A 20871-nucleotide genomic window follows, 5' to 3' on the forward strand; every position below is an offset into this window, starting at 1 on the left:
TTGAGAATATTCGTTTAGCTGCAGCTTAGCCCTACGTATAAAGATATCCAGCGAGGACTCCGAGGCTGTTCATTCGTGTGATTAATTGTGAAAGATTGTTAACCGATTTTTCGTCTCATCATTGTGATTACACTTCAGCTTAGCCGGTAAGGTTTAGACATTTTGAATTTAGTCTGTTTCATGTTGAAAATGCGAAAGAAAGTTGAATTGATTTTTGTTGTGGTGCATATAGAATATTTGCGCGTTCAAACTGTCTTGAAAAATTTAAATGACTTAAATCTTTTTGGTCGATAGCGGCATTTTCTTGTCTTGTAAGAATGTCCGTGATGTGAAACTTCTTTCAAAACCCAACGCAAATTTAAGCGTAATATGTCCCATAAAATTGATAGACATAGGTCAAACAAATAGTCTTAATCTTCATGTTCATCAGGTGTTGCAGCTCGACTGCATCACTGAAGAATTTTGCAGTGGAGCGAAGTAAACGTTTTTGGAAACCCTCGTTAGTGCTCACATAACCATTAATCATGTAAAAGGTAAGTTGCCGAAGTTGTCCAAAAACGTAAAAACGAACCAGTGTAGAATTGAGATGCGCAATAAGAAGACCTAAGAAGCCTTGGAGCACAGAAAGCCTATATTCATCTGTGCGACATGATATAAGCGAGTCTCGTAACTTTCTTCTCTGCTGAGGAAGGATGTGAGCTAAGCAGATTATATTGATGCGACTCAAATCCAAAGCAGAAAAGCATAGCAACAAAAATGAAATGTGAAAAAATAAAAAAAATAAATAAACAATGAAAATCAAACATGAACTTGTTAAAAGCCCCAACTGGCAGAAGGCTGACCAGCTAGCTATTTACACAGCGTGGAGGAGTTGAATTCGGGACGGCCAAACTCAGGACACAAATCCAATCTAGTAGCAGGGAGGGACGTGATATTAATCTATCACTAGAAAAAAGCATGAAATGAAATATATGGAATGCATTGATGTGACTCCAAATTCTAAGCCTGAGCCCTAGTGTGTTTGTGTAACAAAACTTTTTCACTCTTTTCACAGCGTGAACATGAAGCTGAACTTGACTACAAATGACACGCAGATTGCTTTCCCAGACCTGGCAACGGAGCAAGCGAAGCGACCGTGTTTTTCCTCTGGAATCTCACATACTCCCCAGCTTCACTTTCTTTATTACTCCAACTTTTTTCTCGTACCGGTCACCACATTGTTAGGTCTGTGGTGTTTCCTGTCAAACGGGTTAGTCCTGATTGCCATTCTCAGGGGTGGCCTTCGAATCAGGCCAGGGTTTCTGTTGCTGTGTAGTTTGACTCTGACTGATGTCGTGTGGGGAGGACTGGTGACGCCCATGTTTGTCAGAAACAGGGTCAATGACTTGCTTTCTGGTAAGGCGTGTACCAATCCTAGCGATTGGAAGTCGTCTTTTATGCCTGTTTTTTTCAATTTATGTTTGTTTTCTACGCTGGGTAATCTTGGAGTGATAAGCGTGGATCGCTACTTAGCAGTCGCTAAACCAATGTGGTACAAAGCGACCGTCACGATGCAGCATGCTATTTTTGCTTGCAGCGGAGTGTGGCTGGCATCCGTTTTAATGGTGATATTACGGAAAATGGAGGTGCTTCCTCCCATAGCGCTCGAGATCTTTCAAACGAGTCTAATCATCCTCTTCTCTTGTCTGGTTGTAGCTGTCCAGATATTAACTCTTGTGACCCTTCGTAAGCATAACAATGCAGTCGCACAGGTAATGGAGGAAAGTGCTCGGGTAAATCCTGCTACCGCTAATAACGCAATTGAGCGCCAGCTAGCAGCGACTACTCGCCATGTTGTCTGTTTACTTGTTTTGTTAATAATTCCCCTGGCGTTTGCAATGGGTTTATCGATGATTCTTGGTGTGAAAATCAGTCTATTTGTAAGGCCCATGTTCTATGTTTTCGCCACTCTTTGCTCTGGTATAAACCCCGTGTTGTATTACAGAGGAAATGCTCAGATTAGGGACGGAATCACTAAACTTGTGAAATGGCAGTGAACGCGAGATGTCGAGTGATGGCAGTTACTCCTGTTTATGGTCGTTCAAGTAGATACTTCATAACAAATGACTGATTTTTGCGTTCCTGAGTTACGCTGAACTCGAACCTTTTTAAGACTGCCTTATTAAAGGAAATTGCTTAAGTCGCGTTAATTTTTGTTAACGTTTTATTTTCGCGCCGTTAATTTCGTGTAGCGTTTACTTATAAATTGGTTGTCATTCATTTCTTTTGTTTGGTTAAGTTTCTGAAAATGCTGATTTGAAAATATATGAAATAAAATACTAAACGAGAAGTTTCAGTGTTTTTGGTTAGACGGCTGCAGATTTGTGACTCATTAAATGTTAAGAGATTTGTATGGGAAAAAAACACCCTGGCCTGCCTAGCCTCGTTTTCATGTTTTTGGTCATATAAATGTCCCTGTAACTTACCATTAGATAAAACTATAGCCTTGAAACTTCATTCATTGATTTACCTTGACTTGAACTTTAAGTTAAAGTGATTTCATTTTTTTACAAATGTTTCTTCTGGGAGCCGAAAATTAACGGCAGCCATATTTGAATTGGGTCTATTGATATAAACTGTGATGAACGCTCGAAGCGGTTATATTTCTTGTGTTAATAACCCTCTACGTTTTGGATTATTAGCTTAGTGTTGAAATAAACTTATCAGTTCCTGTTATCTTAACAAGCTTTTTCGTTGTGTACGTCGCGTTAATTTAATTCACTTTCTATTTTTACCCTCTCTTTCGCGTTGATTTTCTTGATTCAGTTGGAAAGTAATTTTTCCTTCAAATTCCATTTAAGACGCGTTAATTTCAAATGCCTTAACTAACACATACGTTAAAGGGACACTGTCACCAGCTTCACTTCATAACTCAAGAGCCTAACGACATTTATACCATAACCGAGAGAATTCTCGCGCGCTGATTGGTCCAAAGTTATGGTCGATGAGAGTATAGACCATGAAAGTGACGTCAGAGCACGCCACGCACACGCGCGGGCTAGAAATGTGTAAGTTTGGTCTCTATGAATGAAAGCGAATTTCATCTTGTTTTGTTTGAATCAAGGACGCATTTGCTTTTGGAATTCAGGATTGGAATTCTACTCAGGTGAAAAAAAGGAAGGCAAACCAAAGAAAAGGAATCGAAAAGCAAGGAAAGGAAAGGGAAAGGAGTGATGTAAAGAAACGGAGAAACGGAAAAAGAAACGGAAAGGGAAAGAATGAAACAGAAAAGAATAAAAAGGGAAAAAAATAAAATAAATAAAAAATAAAATAAATGGAAGAAAAGAAAAGGATAGGATAGGAAAGAAAAGGGATGGAGAGGCTTCCGGTAACTCATATATGCTGAAAACAATGTTAAGATCACTATATATTTTCAATTAAATTAGTGACACTCAACAATTTTCAGACCATGAAAGTAAAACAAAAAACAAAACAGAGAAGAAAGAACCACATTTCCGCTTATATGAAGTCTTTTTTCCAAAACACTAACTACCCTCTTAAAAGTTAGGCCACAAATGGATTTATTCTTTATTCTTATTTATTTCATTTGCAACTTCATTTAGAACCGTTGATTGAATTAAGATAATTTCTTCGCATACTGCACTTCATTTGTATTCCGAAAATTTTTGGATACTGAATGACATACATTTTCATAATAAAAAACTGGTTTTAATTTTTAGTATCTTGTTAAGTAACATCTGATCATTTATTCATGGCTAAGTGATTTTACAGCAGCCCAAAGATCTTCCACTACCAGATCAATGTCCTCTTTAGAAGTGTGCCGTCCCACACTAAGCCGCAGAGCATTCATTGCAATGTCGTGAGGAACACCAATGGCAGTTAAGATAGGTGAAGGGCGTGAAACGACATCTGAGTGGCATGCAGCTCCTACACTAGCTTGGAACTTTTTAACAGTTGCCAGGATTTTGCGTCCTTCTAATCCTGAGCCAATAAAGGACACATTGCAAGTATTGGGTATTCGGTCACTACTCTCAAATTTCCCATTGAATTGTATTTTGTCTTGAAAGGTCTCCTTCAATTTGAACTCCAGATGGTCCCTCGCCTAAAATGAAAAAGGAAAAATGTAAGATACCGGTATCTCCACTTGTTTAAATCTTTCATCATTAAATTCCACTAAATAAACTACATACACCTGACACATCAGAAAATGTCTTAACCACTGAAATGCATGCAGTCCAATAATAGTCTCTTTCCAGACTAATTCAACAGCAACTAAGGTCCTTTAGGTTAAGTGGATGGCCATGTTTATTGAGCAAAAAATCATAAGGTTTTAAGTTCCTTGTTTTCCTGAAATTCACATCCTTGGTCACACATGCATTTGCAGCTAGGGTTCTTAACATTAATTATCAGCTGCTTATTATTGATAATTGAGTTTCTCTAAATTATGCCAAATTATTTTTAAAAATAAAGGTTATTTCAACCTTTAAAAAAGTTCTCTATTGCCTGGGTCAGAGGTGGGGACTCCCATATGAAAAAGTTGTGGATGCTCACCTAGTGTTTTAAATTAAACACCTACAGAAGGCTAATCTAGGCATGGCACAAGTTTGTTGTATACCAATTTCTTCATGCGCAACCCTAGATAAGAGCATGATGGCTAAAAGAAATTTGTTTGTTTTGCTTATTTTGAACACCACTTTATAAGTGAAAACCAAAATCTGAAATTTACATCCATAAGCAAGATGACAAGCATCATTATCTGTTTAAGTACAGGAGTCCTTCTCCCCCCATTCCAAGACTCTAATGTTACTAACCATTTTCATGTTTTCACTATATTGTTCCAAGTTGTCCACCACTAACTGGGAGGCCTGTCCTAATCCAGCTATCATACCAGTGTTTTCTGTTCCTGGTCTGAAGTTTCTCTCTTGACCTCCTCCAAAAAACATGGGGTGAAGGGGAGTATCTGCTCTTGGATTTCTTACATACAGGGCTCCTGTTATGCAAAATATTCAGTAAAAATACTGTTAAAAGATTATTGAATGAATAGATGTTAAAATATTGTGGACGGGAGAGATCTAGAGGTATACTCTAATGGGGATATACACTCTTATGCCAGTGGAATAGATGGGGTATTTATTTGTCTTATTTGGACAACCCTCCAAGTTTATTTTTTTCCTTAGTGGCCATATGGCCACCGACTGCTCTTGTTTGGTCGCCAGTGAAAAATTTTAGTCGCTAAATTAAGCTCATGCTTTCAATCCTTCTTCTCAATTTTAGTCGCCAGGCTGGCGACTTTGGTTCCAATTTAGTCGCCAGCTCCAAAATTTTAGTCGCCATGGCGACTAAAATGGTCTTAACTTGGAGGGTTGTTGGAAATCCTAATTTTTTTTTTTTTTTTTTAATCTTAATATACAGGTAGGCCAGACGGTCTCATCCGTCTGAGGAGGAGATTTTCTGTAGTATGGCACGACCAGCACCCATTTATACAACTGATGACATTTTAATTAGGTTCTAATTTTTAATCTAAATTAACTTGATGCATAGGTATTTTAATTTTTTTAATTTTCCTTTTTAAATTATATACATACTTTGTTATATATTTTTAAGGTGTTTTACAACCCCCCCTACCCCCTGCATTTTATTTTTTATTTAACGTCTTGCAGTGATGGGAGCATGCCTCCCTTTCCAAGACATCCCAGGATGTAGATGTAGATTTTTCCATAGGTATCCCTCTGTTATCATACCAATTCGGGGTCCATAAAACTTGTGACCAACAACCGTGAGGTAATCCACTCCCAGCTCGTCCACGTCAACCTCGATTTTACCAATAGCTTGTGCTGCATCTGTATGGACAAGAATCCTGGGGAATTTCTGAGATGAGCGACTCTTGTTTAGGCTTCTTATGGCTTTAGCAATGTCTTCAATTGGCTGATTAAAAACCGAAAAACAGATTACAATTGATACATACACCGGAAATCAGATTTCTCGAACCCAGCAGGAAAATGAAAACTGATTTAAGAAAGCGAGGAATTAGAGAAATGTTTTTATACTGGGAGAAGTGAAATGATGTTTGGTTTGAGTTCTCAGGAGGTTCAATAAACTAAAGGGAATTATAAAATTGGAGTTCCATCTGTCCCAGGATCATGTTCCCATTTTGCAGCGTGGAATTTTGCTCTCGGGGCTAAATAATACCATGACATTGTTGGTACACACTGAGGAGCTTTGCTCCAGCAGTATGCCCCCAGGAACAAAACCCTTTCTGTGTATGGGCCCCAATAAGGGGTGGTGAATGGTCCTTCAAAAAATATGTCTCTTAAAATTTTAGCCAAATTTCAGAAGTCTTTTCATCTCCAATTTTTATTTGAGGCCTTCTCGGAGTCTTTATTTCTTTTGCGAGGCTAAAAAGGTCTTGGGCTTGCAGAAAGACATCAGTCTCGTCATCTCACAAAGTCACACATTTACCATTCGACATGCTTCTAATACCCCCGGGGGGGGGGGGTACTCCCATAAATTTCGGATAGGGGTGTGCCGCCAAGGTTCTTAAACCCTGACCCTATTTAAGGATAAAGAAAGCGAAAATTGATACCCTTTTAAGGCCCAAAACCGAAAAATGACACCCTATTCAAGGGGAGGAGAAGCATTCCATGACGACCCAAATAACGGTTAACCGCGCATGGCAAGACACAAATCTTTATAAAATAGATTTTTTTCTGGATTTTTTTTTAGCTGGGCGTTTATTTTAGCTAATAGAATTTAGGTACCCTATCTAAGGATCACACCGGGAACACATTGCCCCGGGCTAATACCGGTACCTAATAGAGGGTTGGGAAAGGTTATAAAAAAGAGCTTACTGGAGGTGGCTTAAACAAGTGGGGTGGGGTAGGGGGCTTGGGGGAATAGGGGAAAAACCTTCAGTTACCTGAATTACCCCTGTTTCATTGTTGGCCATCATGACGGTGACCAGACATGTACTGGGTCTAACTTCCTGCAATATTGCTTCTGCTGTTACTGCGCCAGAGTCCTGCGAGGCAGCAACAAATGTCACCTCAATCTTGCCTAGCTTTTCAAGGTTTAGGAGTGGAAGCTGAATAGAGTCATGTTCAAGATTTGATGTGATCACATGAGGTTTTAGATCAACATTACAACTTCCTCTTTCCTTGTGAAATTCACCGAAATATTCCAAAGCTGAATGAATGACCATGTTGTTTGCCTCAGTACCACCTGACGTGAAGATGATATCACTGTCCAATGCACCAATCATGTTAGCCACTGAGCTGCGAGCTTGCTTAATCACGTGACTTGCTTTCTTGCCCGCAGTGTAAGAACTACTGGGATTTCCCCAGGCATCGCGCAAAGCATCATGTATTGCTGTCAGTACTGATGGTTCTAGTGGAGTCGTGGCATTGTAGTCTAAATAAATTTTAGACTCATTTTCTTTTTTTTCATCTTCAAACTTTGGATCCATCGATCACAACATCAAAATTTAAATTTCTCAAATAAAGAGCAACGTTTTTAACAGTATCAAAAGTCAAGGTATTAGTCAAACTATGCACTTATTGGTTAGAAAGAAAAGAAATATTCGTCAGATCAATAGAATTTAGAATAAAAAGGTTTAAAGAAGATTAAAAAAAACAAAGAACGAAAAGATAGAAGTATTAGAAGCGAAATATTAGCCTGCCTCGCCCCAGGCTCTCGGACGGTAAGTCAAAGTGGCGAGTCATCGCTCCTCACCCTACCCTACCAAGGAACTTTTAGTCATGATCAGGAAGGAATGGCGGACGATTCATGTCTTGTCGATTTTGAAGAAATTCCTGATACATCGTACGATCCAAGACAAGGTCTTCCATCCCTACCACTAACAGATGACCATATTACGTCCGGTGAAAATTTTTCGTTTCTTCAGGACACCAGAGGGAACTCGTCTGAACAGGAAAGAGCTGTTCCTGATCTCATAATCGCTGTTTTTGTCGTGCAATTCGATACTAGGAGAGGTAAGACTTTTTAAGGTAACATATGATAGTTTTAATGAATCTCTGTTGTACCTAATTCTACATGGTCTTCAGTGGATTCAGTTCACAGTGATTGCAAGGGTCTTTATCTTCAATATGGGCAATTCTTCAGCTGCTTCGGTTATTCCCTTATCTTAATCTAACCTATATATTTTCTCCCTTTTGCTCAAAAGTTCAAACCTCAGATTACTTGGAAAACCCTTTTTTGGCTAAAATAAATTAATCAAACCCTTCTGAAAAGTTCGTGGAATTCTCACACTGATCTGAGTTTCAGACCTGAAACTTTTATACAAATATATGACCTACATGTATGTTAAATAAAGACCTGTTTTATTAAGAGGGCAGTGTTTTATTTGTTGTACACTTAATTAGTCATACAATGCCTTTGTGTGACCAGCCATAAAATTTCCCAGTAAAAGTGAACAACAGCTTCCAGAATAACCTGTCAGTCTACTTTTGGCCAGCTGTCGACAGACAGCCGGCCCACGTAAAACAGCCAACAGTCTGATGACAAATGGTCAATAGTCAGATGACAATCAGCCAACTGTCAGCTGATTGTCAGAATTTGCACCTATGAATGTAAACATGACATTGTTGGCCGACTGTCGGCCAACAGTTGGTAATATGTTGGCGATCTTTCAGTAGCTTGTGGGTTAGCTATTAATAAAATTTATCGTAAAGGAATGCATATTCAAAGTTTTTAGCAACTTGAATCAAAGCAAAATTTTGTTATGAAGGATACTTTTTCTCAGAACTATCTCTGGGTATACTTTGGTTTGTGAAACATCATTTCTCTGCATTTTCTCAACAATGATAGTGTTCAGCAAATAGTCCACCATTTGATTTTTGAGTTAGGTTCCAGCCCCCTGTCTAAGACCCTATTTCATCCAAACAACTTTTTTTTAAGCCAGGACGATCACTTAATGTCATGAGGCGGTTGGCCGAATCTGTACTTCTGTTGTGCTTGATCGACCGATTAATAGAACTGAATGTTGTTGTTGTTTTTTAATTAAAGGAAATGAAATAGAATGGAAGCATCCAAGATCTGTGGATTTGACTGGTGTGGAATTCAAAGCCTTGGCCAGTGGCTCACATACTATCACAAAAGACTTCATGTAAGTTTAAACTGTTCTTTACTCCTTTGTGGTATCTTTAAAATCTATAACGCTTTTGGTTTAGCCCATAAATTTACATTATAACTGTTTGACACTGGGTGGACTAGCATCCCATCCAGGGGGGAGAAGAAATACTCTTACATGTCAGGCGCGTAGGAGGGGGGGTTCGAAGGGTTCGAACGAACCCCCTTTGGAGGTCAATAACGGAGGGCTGAAAACACAAACTGTTGATTTTCAGCTTCTAGCAAATAGTGGGGGAATGGAAAACAAACTTTGCGTGTTGCAGCCTTTAAAAAAAGTATCGGGAAAGTATTAAATTGTTAGGAGAATGGATCCTTGTGACCTAGTATTATATGCAGTCAAAATAATCCCATCGTTGAAAAAATATTTCCTTAACAGGCGTTCGGGATTTGATAAATGGAGTATGAATAGACGAAAGGCGGGGATTACAATTTAGGGGGACCCAGGTGATACGTGTATTTAGTGCATATTGACGCTTTGACGCCGCTTTTAGTACATTGACGGTGGAGCCGGGGGGTGGGGGCTTAACCTTTTACCCTGAGATGCTTTTGCAGCACATGTCAAGATTTTGTAAAACGTTTCATGTACTAAGCCGCTATGTATGTATGAATGTATCAAGTTAACAAAACGCCAGAAATGTTGTTGTTATGACTAAAAAAACCTGTTATTTAACACTACATCGAGTTTGAAATATTGACGTAGACAATGCTGAAAATAGCATTTTCGGGCCTCTAGATTTCAAAATATTCTGGGGGGACATGCCCCCAGATCCCCCCCCCCCAAAGGCTGCCAATACGAACACCCTTCCAAAAACCTCAGCTACGCGCCTGCATGTACCTGCTTCATGCTACTGAAAACGGGATAAGCTCTAGCCTGATAGGCCACTTGGCTTGAATGCAGACTTGACCTAATCTTTTTTACCACTTTTAGATACTTCAAAACCAGAGATGGTCTCTATGGACTAAGTTGTTATGAAAGAATAGCTGTTGATAATGTGGCAGAGAGAGGTGCCAGAATGAAGTCTGTGGGGATTCTTTGTGCAAAGTACACATCTCTGCATGAACACATGTCATTTCTTGAAGAGGAAGTCAGGTAAGGTCACCCTTAAATTATAAATAAATTATTATATTTAGAGAGGAAGCCACAACAGCTCTTGTTGGTTTTCATGTGGGTCCTCCATACAGGTTGAATTGGAATTTGGAAATGTTGGGTTTTTAGGAGGGAGGAAAAGTGGAGAACCCAGAGAATTACCCTTTGAGCGAGGATGAGAACCAACAACAAACTCAACACACATGTGATGCTTACACAACCTGTATTTAGAGTCTGGGTGGCAGGAGAAAATGACAAAAGGCCCTCCAATTAAAGAAAGAGGTCTGTTTATTCTGGCTACAATGGAGGTCAAAAAGACTTGGGACACTTGTGAAAAGGTGCATTGAATAACGAAAGAGATACAGAAAAGGATTAAATTCCTGGAATCTGTAGGCTCCCAAGTCCCAAGTTCCCCTTTCCCAAGCCCCCCTCCCCCAAGCAATGTTGACAAACATATATGCTGTGATCTTGATTTGTGGTATGGTCAATTGTCAACATTGCTTGGGGAGAGGGGGAGGGCTAGCAGTCATTTCGCGCGCAATTTTGCCGAATGGCCCAACATTTTTGTCCTGCATTGTAGCTAAGTTTTCAATTTATTTAGGATAAACTTATTTCTTAGATCTGTGTATATGCAGCAATCAGATTGCTTATCAATCTTTTGGTAACATTAATAATAAAATTATTATAATGTGTGGTTCCAGAAAATATCCAGACTCCCCCCACAGAAAGGATTGGAAATTCCGGGGAGGAGGGGCTGGGGGGGTCACAAAGACCCAAAACTTTAAAGCAATGTATGAAGCTAAATTGGAATTTCCAGAGGGGTGGGGGGGGGGGGTCATAGGTCAAATCCCTTCCATGGGGGGTATGGACATTTTCTGGGACCACACAATTTGTGACACATCTACATGTACATGTAACTGAAACATTTTAAATGTTATTATAAGCACCTGTGTTTATTTCTAGGAGGCAGCTTGAAAACCCTGGACATTATGAGGACCTAGAAAATTATTACCACAGTTATAAAAACTGTGTTCTCAGAAATAATTATATTCCTTCACCAACTGACGAGAAGGCTCCAGGATTGGAGGAGATACCAGTGTTGAAGGTAAATATTACAATATGGACCCATTTGAACGGTAGCCGGTTACATCGCTCCATTGTTTGATCACTCCCAGTCTGATTGCTCCCAGCCGAAGTCAGATGGCTCCCAACCATAGTCAGATTGCTCCATCGAAAAAGTCAGATTGCTTCCAACAAAAGTCAGATCGCTCCATGTTAATAATAGTGTTAAGGTTAACGAATTTCAGTTTAACAGTGTTAAACAGATCGATCAAGATGATGGAGTTCTCAACTTCGCTTGTAACTTTCGATTATAGTGTATACTTACCGGTAACTTAGGTAACTACAGATCGATCAGATAATCGAGTACACATACTGGTCTGTATTGTGTTGTTGCGATGGAGCGATATGACTTTGCTTGGGAGCGATCTGACTTCGGTTGGGAGCGATATGACTGGCAGCGATCTAACCATGGAGGGATGTGAACGCAATTCATTTGAACAGCAGAAAGTATTGCAATTGAGTAACAAAATGATGTTTTGTTCTTGCACTTGACATGCTTCATTTTCACCTATACACATAAAAGCATAGAAAATTGGTATTTGTTTATTTATTTATTTATTTATTTATTTACAATGTATAATTTGTCAACAGATCACACATCCAGCTGGTTGTTTTCCTCAGTTTATCAAGTTCTTTGGAGAACACATCTTTGTTCTTTGGAAATTTGTGCTGTTACAAAAACGAATTTTATTCTTTTCTCCGCCTCCTGTGGGAGTGGCTTGTTATAGAGGTATGGCGATGGAAAATATATCTTTGACTTACTGGTAGTCAAAATAATTTTTGTATAAAATGTAGCAGGCTTCAGCATAATCGTTTCTTGCAAAATCCTTGAACCGCCTGTCAGGGTCTGTCTCTTGATTTTCCTTTGCATTTGGTCACTGTACATATACATTGTAAGCTGTGACTACATAACTTACTGTGAACTACTAACACTGAACACAAACATGAATTCCAAATGTGACACTCGTAACAATATTATAACAAACCTTACACATATGTACAACGACCTTGTAACATTATTTTATATTACAGCCACGCGTTAGCATTCAACTTAAGCAAGTTTTTTCCTTTTGCAGTTTACTGTGCTTGTTTGTTGGCAAGTCATGGAATTCCATTTGGTTTTGAAACTGGTAGCAACCCTTTGTTTTTTACCAATGTTTGTGATTTAAGTGCACTGCAAGAGGAACACAAGTATATTGCATGTAAGTTGTTATCATTTGAAGTCATGCTAGTGTTCAACCTACATTCCTTGATATGGTTCTATCTGGGTCTTCACAAAGTGCGAGGCAACAAGGCATGCAACCCATTCCGGTTAGCCTAAATAGCACTTTGCATGGTTAGCCTAAATGGCACTCTCAGGTTAGCATAAATAGAACTCCAGTTAGCCTACTGTTAGCTTATAGGTAGCTTGCAGGTAGCCTTTTCATTTGGCTGAGTAGGGATTTTTGCCTAGCATGCCTCGCTGCCTTGCCTCGCGTGTCTTGCTCAGCTGCCTCGCACATTTGTAAGACTCACACTATCTCCACACTATCAGCATAGTCATGTATTTCATTACCTAACATTAACAATGTGTCGTTAGAAGCTTTGAGTTTATCACAGTATTGTTACACTAAGTATAGTTGAATCCTGACTTCTCTATCCTCCAAATTGGGGGTAAAAAAATCCAGGTTAAAATAAATTATTTTAACCTGGATTTTTAACCTTAGTAAAGCAAATCAACGAGAAAAAAACTTTGATTAAGGAGAAATTAGGACTCCACTGAATTGTGTTTTGTTACCGTTGCAGCAATCACAGTTTAGTGGTGGTAGACTACACAAATTTTTTGTAAAATCAGTGTAAAAACTTTGCATTACTCTTTAGGTACCACAGAAAAGATATTTGAAAGCAAACTGGAAGTGTATGATGTTTATGTTGATAATCAGAATATCAAATGCAAACAACACTTGAGTTGGATAGCACATTTTAATAATGCTGACAGAGATCGGCTTGAGGACTTGGACACCTTCAGGTGAGAAAGGAACATTAAAATCAATATATAAAAAGCCAGTGCTACACTTCTTCTCTCCATTTGAAATGCAATCTACAGTACTAAGACTGCAAAACAGTCGTTTTTTCAATAAAAGTGTTAGAAAAAGTGCTTATCTAAGGCGCGAAGCACCGAACGTTGAGGCTTCCTGGTCTCACTCACAGTTTTGACATTGGCTCCAGACCTCTCGCTTTCATTCGAAGACCGAGTGTGTTCATAAAAGATACAACTTTTTTGCAGTCTACAATCTACTGAGTTGGGCGTGGTCTTTGCCAGACTCTTCAGTGGTCGTAATTTAGAAACAGGATGTGGAAGAGGACTTTTATTCTAAAGTGGAAATTGCCATTTAAGGCATTTCATTCTCATTGATGGAGTTGGAACGCAGTACTTAGCTTATTGGGACATTGGACTCCATTAGGGCCTTAAGTAAATTGTTGGAAGTTAAACCTGACAAAATGGTGGGGGCGGGGATGGGGAAAACTATTCCATTCCATTTCATTGTTCCATTCTATTCTATTCTCCTAGTTGCTTCAAGCGACAAAAGCCTAGGAAAAGCGTATTTAATTGTTTAGTTATCAGTACTGAGATAAACTTAAAAGTAAATAATGTTGTACATAGTAAGTAAGTCTTCTTATAGTTGAAGAAATTATTTCAGCCAAACTAAGCAAATAGTAGTCTGTAGTGCACACCACTTTAGCGGATTAACACTTGAACATTGAGGATCAAAGTCTGCTGTTTGCATTATTAGCAATGAAACTTTGGCTTTCAGCTAATAATACAAACATTGACTTTGGTTATTCTCACTATTGTGTTCAACCTTGCCAATTTTCCATGCTTATTACTAGTTTAAGAAAGGAAGGCATTGGAGGGATTTCTTAGTAAAAAAAAAAAATCCGTTTAGGAAACGGACCAAGTCACTGGAAGATCAGAAATAATTGGCTCCAATTGTCGGAAGAGTATATATATAATATATATAATCCTCTTCGCGCCTAGGAGGCACATTAGGCTGAGACCAGAGATTTCCATTGCTCCCTTTCCATGGCTGCCTTCTCAAGTTCTTTCCACGTCTTCCCTGCTGTTTTCATTTCTGCCTCGATCGTCCTCTTCCAAGTCTCCCGTGGACATCCTTTCTTCCTTCTTCCACTATCCGGTGTCCATCTTAATGCAGTTCGTGTTATGCTATCTCGACCTTTCCTGATAACATGCCCTAGCCACCTCCATCTTTGCTTTATTACCATGGCGATGTCCCGTTGTCCTGTCCTTTGATAGAGTTTCTTGTTTGTGATCTTCTGGGGCCAGTATATCCTGCATATCTTGAAAGAGTGGATCACCTTATTTGACAGATACCTTTCCTAAGAATGTCTGTCTGACCCGGAGGAGGGCGGGTGGTCAAAAAAGTTTTATAAAATACAGAGAGCTGTGATTTTCTCCGTATAACTACACTGTACATTGCCATAATGTCTTATTCCCTTGTATTCTTATTCCTATATTTTATTGCAGTTTTTTTAAACATAACGTTGTAATTTTCTCTGTCATTTCTTAAAGTAAAGGAATATCATTTGAAATAGAACAATTTTCACTTGAGTGTCGAAAGTAATCGGTGTTACTATATGATTACTGATTGGTTTAAAAAAACACGCGCCAATTTCCCAACCAATCGTGACTTGCACACACACACGTTTTCCTTGGCTTCGAACCGACAACTTCCTTTGTAATTGGCCAGAGCTACTACTTTGGTTTTGGTTTTACAACACTTAATCAAAAGTCTCTCTAATACAAATATGATTTTCACTCTTGTATTTTCAAGGAGAGAGCAACTTTACACAGGCGGTGAAGTAACAGATGATGAAAAGATGTACACCAAGTGAGTGCAAGCTAACGAAGAAATGCAATTATGTAATCTTACTTTGGCAGATAAAATGATTCCTTGTAAGCAGAATAACCAAAGGGCACTGGAAATTCTTTAGTTAAGCTTCTCGTTAGTTGACTTACACCTTTCTGAAATATTTTTGTCCAGTCATAAAAATATGCTTTTTCCATATTAGCTCATATTGTCCTCAGCTGTCCTTTAACTATAGAGAAAAATTAAACCTGTACGTCAAATGTTAACGTAGGGCAGAAAGACTAACATGCGAGAAAACCTTTCAGTTTAGTTTGTTGGCGAGCGTAACTTTTTCAGCGTATAATTTATATTGAAACTAAATTGTATTCAAATAGAATTTACGTCAAGATCAAGGAAACAAGTTACAAAAAGATTGGAGATAAAAAGCTATTCAGTGTTCAGCCAATAGCGAAGCGCGCAAGGTCTAAAAATAGAATGCAAATGAATATAACCTCCACGAGGCTCAGAAAAAAACAGCGTGTTCTGAGAGAAATAGAAGGAATCTAGGCGAAGTTTTCGTTTTATGGAAGTGTTTTAAGAACATCGGCTCTTTTAGAGAGTGTTTTAAGAAAATCGTCCGCCATTTCGGTTTGTTTGTCTGAGTCTAGTCTGAGTCGTGACGTCACTCGCACGCTTCGCTATAGGCCGGAGTACCTTTCCCCCCAGTGGTGCGATTTTCACTGCAATTGCTGATACCTTTTTTGTCTGCCTCTTTCGATTTATAGGTTCTTTGTGAATTTAAACAACACACTTTTCCAGATGCTCTTTGAAGTAGCTTCTACTGAAGACAGAATATTAACACCGGAAATGATACGAAGTATAGGACTTGATCCAAAGGGAGATTTGCATTTCCTATCAGACTTGGTGGATCTTTATGGCATTAACGTTCTTATTCCAGAACCGCAATGTTGTCCGTTTTACACTTCTTGAATACAGTCTTTTCCCAGATTTATCACTCCTTTGATAAGTTTGGCAAGAGAATATTAGAGTAGTCACCACCACGCGACGTCAAATTTGGCACTTGGACGAGAACGGATATATTTACTTTAAATGTGCTATAATTGCTCACAGTTTGCTGCATATTTGACAGTATCAAAATAATTTTATATGTATTAATTCAGTATCATTACAAACGTTTTGGAAACAAATGTACTGAACAAAGATGCTAGCTTCAATTTTAGTGGTCAAGCAGGGTGCTCTCCGAGGCTTAGGGGGATAAATCATCGATCTCGATGTGATATCTTTTGTTTTATTTCCCCAAACCTCGGAGCCAATGTAAAAGGAAAATTAAGAATTAAGATTTATTTACTTTTTCACAGAAGAATAACCTTAAAATGCTTCGTATGAATTTAACGTGTTGCAAGCCGCGATTGTCAGAGTTATAATAAGGGCGCGCAGAGCACGGTGGTTTAAGGTCACTGCACTCAAAGTTGACAACGTTGAAAGCGATTGAATTGAAAAAGACTTTGACTAGTGTATAGACTTATTGAAACCGCCAACGAGGGAAAAAGGACATATTTATGATTATGTACAGATAAAGATGCAAATAGATCTTTATAGAGAAGTTAAAATTAAGATAAGAAAGGTTTATATAAGTAATCTTGTCGTAGATAGCTAAAGAAAACTGTAAAGAGTGTCCATACACTGTGAAATTTAAGGTTAAATTTATTTTTGAAATGCTAGATCTGCGCCATATGAGTGAAAGCATTATTGGGGTTCAATACTTTAATAGGAGAAACCGATCCAACACAATACAGAAACTCAATCTAGGCTTCAGCCTTAATCTAATGGATACTGTAAGTTTACACGATAGAGCATCTAGTAAACTGCAACCTTGTACCCATGGCCATTGCCGCTTTCAAGATGGCGGGCAGAATGGAGAAGCCAATCAGAGATCGTGTTAGTTCACCATTAGCCAGGGTCTTCTCCGCCCGCCATCTTGAAAGCGGAGATAGCCCTGGGGATAATGTTGAGGAAACTGTACACTGTAGATTACAGCTAATTTCAGTCCATAGAAGTCAATAGTGGGGTAAGGGGCTGGGGGGAGAGAGAGAGAGGGAAAAGTTCAGAAAAGAAATCAAAGTTCAACTAAGGCTTTTCACGTTTATCGAACAGGGCCGTTAACTGGTTGTTTGTTATGTTTCTTGTAAATAGATGGAAAATGGAAATTAAAAAAGAAAATAATGACGAAGACCGTTGACGGCGTGTGTGGAGAAAATCAGTGGTAAATGACACTTCTAACGTGTTCATTTAACCCCGGGCCGGGAAAGGGAGGGTATAAACAGTAAATACATCAATTAATGCATTATATAAATAAAAAAAAATAGAGAACCAATTGCATGAAAAATAAACCGTAAACCGACAGATGAGGAGAAATTTTTTGCTTTCGAACCGGCAAAATGCTGTATTGGGATTGTCAGCTTTACGAAATAACAGAAGACAAATCACAGTATGCAATATTTTGAACGTCATTTGAATGATATTGATTGGTGTGAGTCACCAGTCTCGTATCTCCTGTGGTTGTTCTTCATTGGGTACCAGCCGGCGAGCCAAAATTAACGGCTCCTGCTTCTTCAGAAATAGCTTGAAAAAGGAACCCCGCAAAATCTGCCAATTTCATGACTTAGTCGGCTTTGTTTCCTTAAGTTGAAGGGCTAAACTAACCAAATAAATTTGGAGGTTTTGCTCGTTAACAAAAGAATTTTCTGAGGATCTAAAGAATCAAAGAAGTTGGACCGTGTTTCCTTTTTCCCGGTGAAAAACCTGTGGCACTTTTAACTAAAAAATAGGAAACGCGCGGGTATTTATTCCCGGTATTTACAAATGTTGTGCTAAAAGGTTTCATGTTGGCCACCCTTAAAACTGAATTTCAGGATTGTCAGTAGTAAAGTTAAAGCGATAATATACTCACTACGAAACTTAATGTTTGCCAAGAAAGTACTTCTATGGATTTAATCTTCAAAACCATAGCTTTTATGGTACAACCAAATCTGTCTCCCGGGCGTTATAATTTAAAGTTACAAGCAAACGAGATAAACTTTGAAGCCTGCATGCTCAGCCTAACAGTATTTCAAAAACCCATATCGCCATCCGTTTCAATCTTCTTCACTTTTGGCCATCCGTTCCTCAGTTTTGTATTTGCTGTGTTATTGAAATGTTTCTTTTATTTTCATATTTCACCGAACAGGCCTATGACTAAATTTGGCTAAAATCTGTGACACAGTTCTTTAAAGCGATCGGAACATGTTACCTTTATATTGTTTTTAGTTCATGTCCTGTTCGCTTCAGGCAATCAAGTCACCAGTAAAACCACCAGAACTCGTTGTTATAGCAACTGTAGCAGATCGGGAAACTATTTCAAAACGTACAGGTTGATGTCATAAACTATTTATACACACTCCAATTGACCAGTGACAAAACCGATCCGCTCGTTTTATTTTTCTACAAGAAAACTTCAGGAAAATTATAGTTGAATCGGATTTAGGCGGTGCTGAGCCGATGGCAGAGCCTTGAGCTTTTCTCCAGAAAAGCGAGTCTCAGTGAGATGGTAGCTTTACACGAAGTAAAGAACTCGATAGATCGACAGATCACTGTGATTATTCATGGCGCTCGTGGCTCCTGTGTTAACTCTTGGACTGTTCGTGGTGGGATTTTCGTTTGGCTCGTGCAGAGTTTGCGACGCTGATAGAAATACGAACGGCTGCAGTACCCCGATGGGAATGAACGCTCCGTTCAAGAGACAGTTTACAATGGCTTGCGATAAACACGACATATGCTATGGATGTGTAAGTATTGTACCACCGTATAGTGTTTCTAGTCGCCCGCGTGGGTGTCGAAGTTCGTTACGGTTTTATCGCGTTGCGTTATAATTAGCGCGAAATACGTTGCGCTCTACTAAATACGCTGTACTGGCGCACTGAAAGGGAGGATTAGCCTTTATTCTCTTTTGCGCACTGTTATTTGTCTTAAATACTAACTTGATGTTTTTACTGTAACTAAAATAATTATTGATTACTGCCACAATAATAATCCTAGATGGACCAACGGAAAATGCGTATCCTCTTTAAAAGTGCGGTTAATATATTTCTAGTCTGGCTCGTTTTATCAGAAGGAGATATTTTTCCTATTCATGTCCATTTGGTATTACTTATCAAGAGATTACACTTTTCTAAAGCCATGTTTCCTGGCTTAAAAACGGGAATTTCAAAACAACTGTCATTCTCTCTGCTACTGAAATTAGAAAAATAAATCAGTCAAATAATCAGCCTGATTTTATTTTAAACTGAGGTATTTGATTTCTTTAATGCCAGTTCAGGACATGTATTTTACTATATGTATATGATTTTCCGATTCGCCTTATGTGAAAGTAATTTTCTTAGCCTATGCTTTTCTTTTTTTAGCACTTCTCCTTTTTAAATACCTCAGTAACAAATCCTTCTTGTTCCTTAGGGTACTCATTACAACTGGACGCGCGAGGATTGCGACAAGTCATTGCTTCGCGACATGCTACGGTCCTGCCATACACATGCGCACAGCAGAAGACGACGTGGCATTATGGATGCGTTGTTGGACATTTGGTATTTTTTTCAAGGACTCACCAAGGAGGAAAGAAGATGCAAAATAGCTGCAGAAGCTTACTACAAGATTGTGCGCACTTTTGGAGGTTCACATTTTGAGACACGAGACCACCTTTACTGCATAAGTACATGTGCGGATGAACACGGCAGCCCGTTTGTAGACCTTTAGCAATTGCAAGTCTTTGTTCCGTTTCGATCCGTTTTACAGTTCACTATGCCATAAGGAAGACCAAACCACAAAAGACTTTTGAGCTGAGGTCATATCTGCCAGCAGAATTTTGTTTGTGCGTTACATAGTGCAGATTTCTGTGTAGCGTTTTCCGCAAGCCTTGGCTCATGTAGCCTTAAGTTTCCAGTTTACTCATTGTTTGGGGGATAAAAACTAAGTGCGGGGTTATTATCACTTTACCACGTGATAAGGTGCGTCAAGATGCTATTCTGCCGAAAAGCAACCAAGAAGTATCATTACGCAGCTCGATAAACCGCTGTATCGGGTAGACTACTGCAGAAAGAGTATTTCTCTTGCAGTTTGCGCAGCTAACTAGCTCATAGTTACAGTCTTACGTTGAGAACTATTAAAGAAAGGCTCAACAATGACAAACTAAACAGTTGTCTCTGCGCTTCGCTTGCAATAACCAACAAAAGTCGGTTAACGCGGTTTCTTAGATACACTTTCAGCCGAACTGTGATTGTCTTATGCTTATGATTAGGTCTACACAAGTGTTAATATGACATGTAAAGATAGAAAACGTTAAACCTTTCCTTACTATGAAATGCTAGCCTTATGCTATTGTTGCGCAAAAACTATTGGATAACATCAGTACAACCCTGTCAAAATTGTCACTGCCTCGCATCTTTAATTTGTGTACTATGTACGTACAATTATGTTAAACCCGAAAGGTAACTGAGTAAAAATATGGTGTTGCGTGATACGACTGATCGGTTATTCAGCTATCACTTTGAATAAGACTCGAACCATATTAGTACCTGGTACTTTCCATCCCTTCCCAAAGTCGATTTCTACTAAGCAGGG

At 38.9% G+C, this 20871-nt stretch overlaps 4 protein-coding genes across 4 annotated transcripts; 3 read left to right on the forward strand and 1 right to left on the reverse strand.

The window, feature by feature from the left end:
* The first annotated feature begins 1061 nt into the window (after positions 1 to 1061).
* On the forward strand, positions 1062 to 2036 carry LOC144651403 (cannabinoid receptor 2-like). The gene has a single exon (XM_078511332.1). The coding sequence runs from the start codon at positions 1062 to 1064 to the stop codon at positions 2034 to 2036; it is 975 nt and encodes a 324-aa protein (XP_078367458.1).
* Positions 2037 to 3417: 1381 nt separating this feature from the next.
* LOC144649836 (selenocysteine lyase-like) lies at positions 3418 to 7495 on the reverse strand. Its single transcript, XM_078509434.1, has 4 exons — positions 6917 to 7495; positions 5742 to 5925; positions 4812 to 4990; positions 3418 to 4102 (listed from the first exon to the last, which is right to left on the reverse strand). The coding sequence occupies exons 1-4, from the start codon at positions 7460 to 7462 to the stop codon at positions 3746 to 3748; spliced, it is 1266 nt and encodes a 421-aa protein (XP_078365560.1). The 5' UTR covers positions 7463 to 7495; the 3' UTR covers positions 3418 to 3745.
* Positions 7496 to 7756: 261 nt separating this feature from the next.
* On the forward strand, positions 7757 to 16353 carry LOC144652461 (DENN domain-containing protein 11-like). The gene is made up of 9 exons (XM_078512462.1): positions 7757 to 7988; positions 9022 to 9121; positions 10073 to 10234; positions 11195 to 11336; positions 11945 to 12083; positions 12430 to 12555; positions 13214 to 13361; positions 15187 to 15243; positions 15987 to 16353. Exons 1-9 carry the CDS (start codon positions 7769 to 7771, stop codon positions 16189 to 16191), a joined length of 1299 nt encoding a protein of 432 aa, XP_078368588.1. The 5' UTR covers positions 7757 to 7768; the 3' UTR covers positions 16192 to 16353.
* Positions 16354 to 18678: 2325 nt separating this feature from the next.
* LOC144652462 (uncharacterized) lies at positions 18679 to 20853 on the forward strand. Its single transcript, XM_078512463.1, has 2 exons — positions 18679 to 19046; positions 19711 to 20853. The coding sequence occupies exons 1-2, from the start codon at positions 18864 to 18866 to the stop codon at positions 20005 to 20007; spliced, it is 480 nt and encodes a 159-aa protein (XP_078368589.1). The 5' UTR covers positions 18679 to 18863; the 3' UTR covers positions 20008 to 20853.
* Positions 20854 to 20871: the final 18 nt, after the last annotated feature.

Source organism: Oculina patagonica, chromosome 4 (assembly GCF_052425735.1).
Source record: "Oculina patagonica isolate OP01 chromosome 4, crgOcupat, whole genome shotgun sequence".
Classification (NCBI taxonomy): domain Eukaryota; kingdom Metazoa; phylum Cnidaria; class Anthozoa; order Scleractinia; family Oculinidae; genus Oculina; species Oculina patagonica.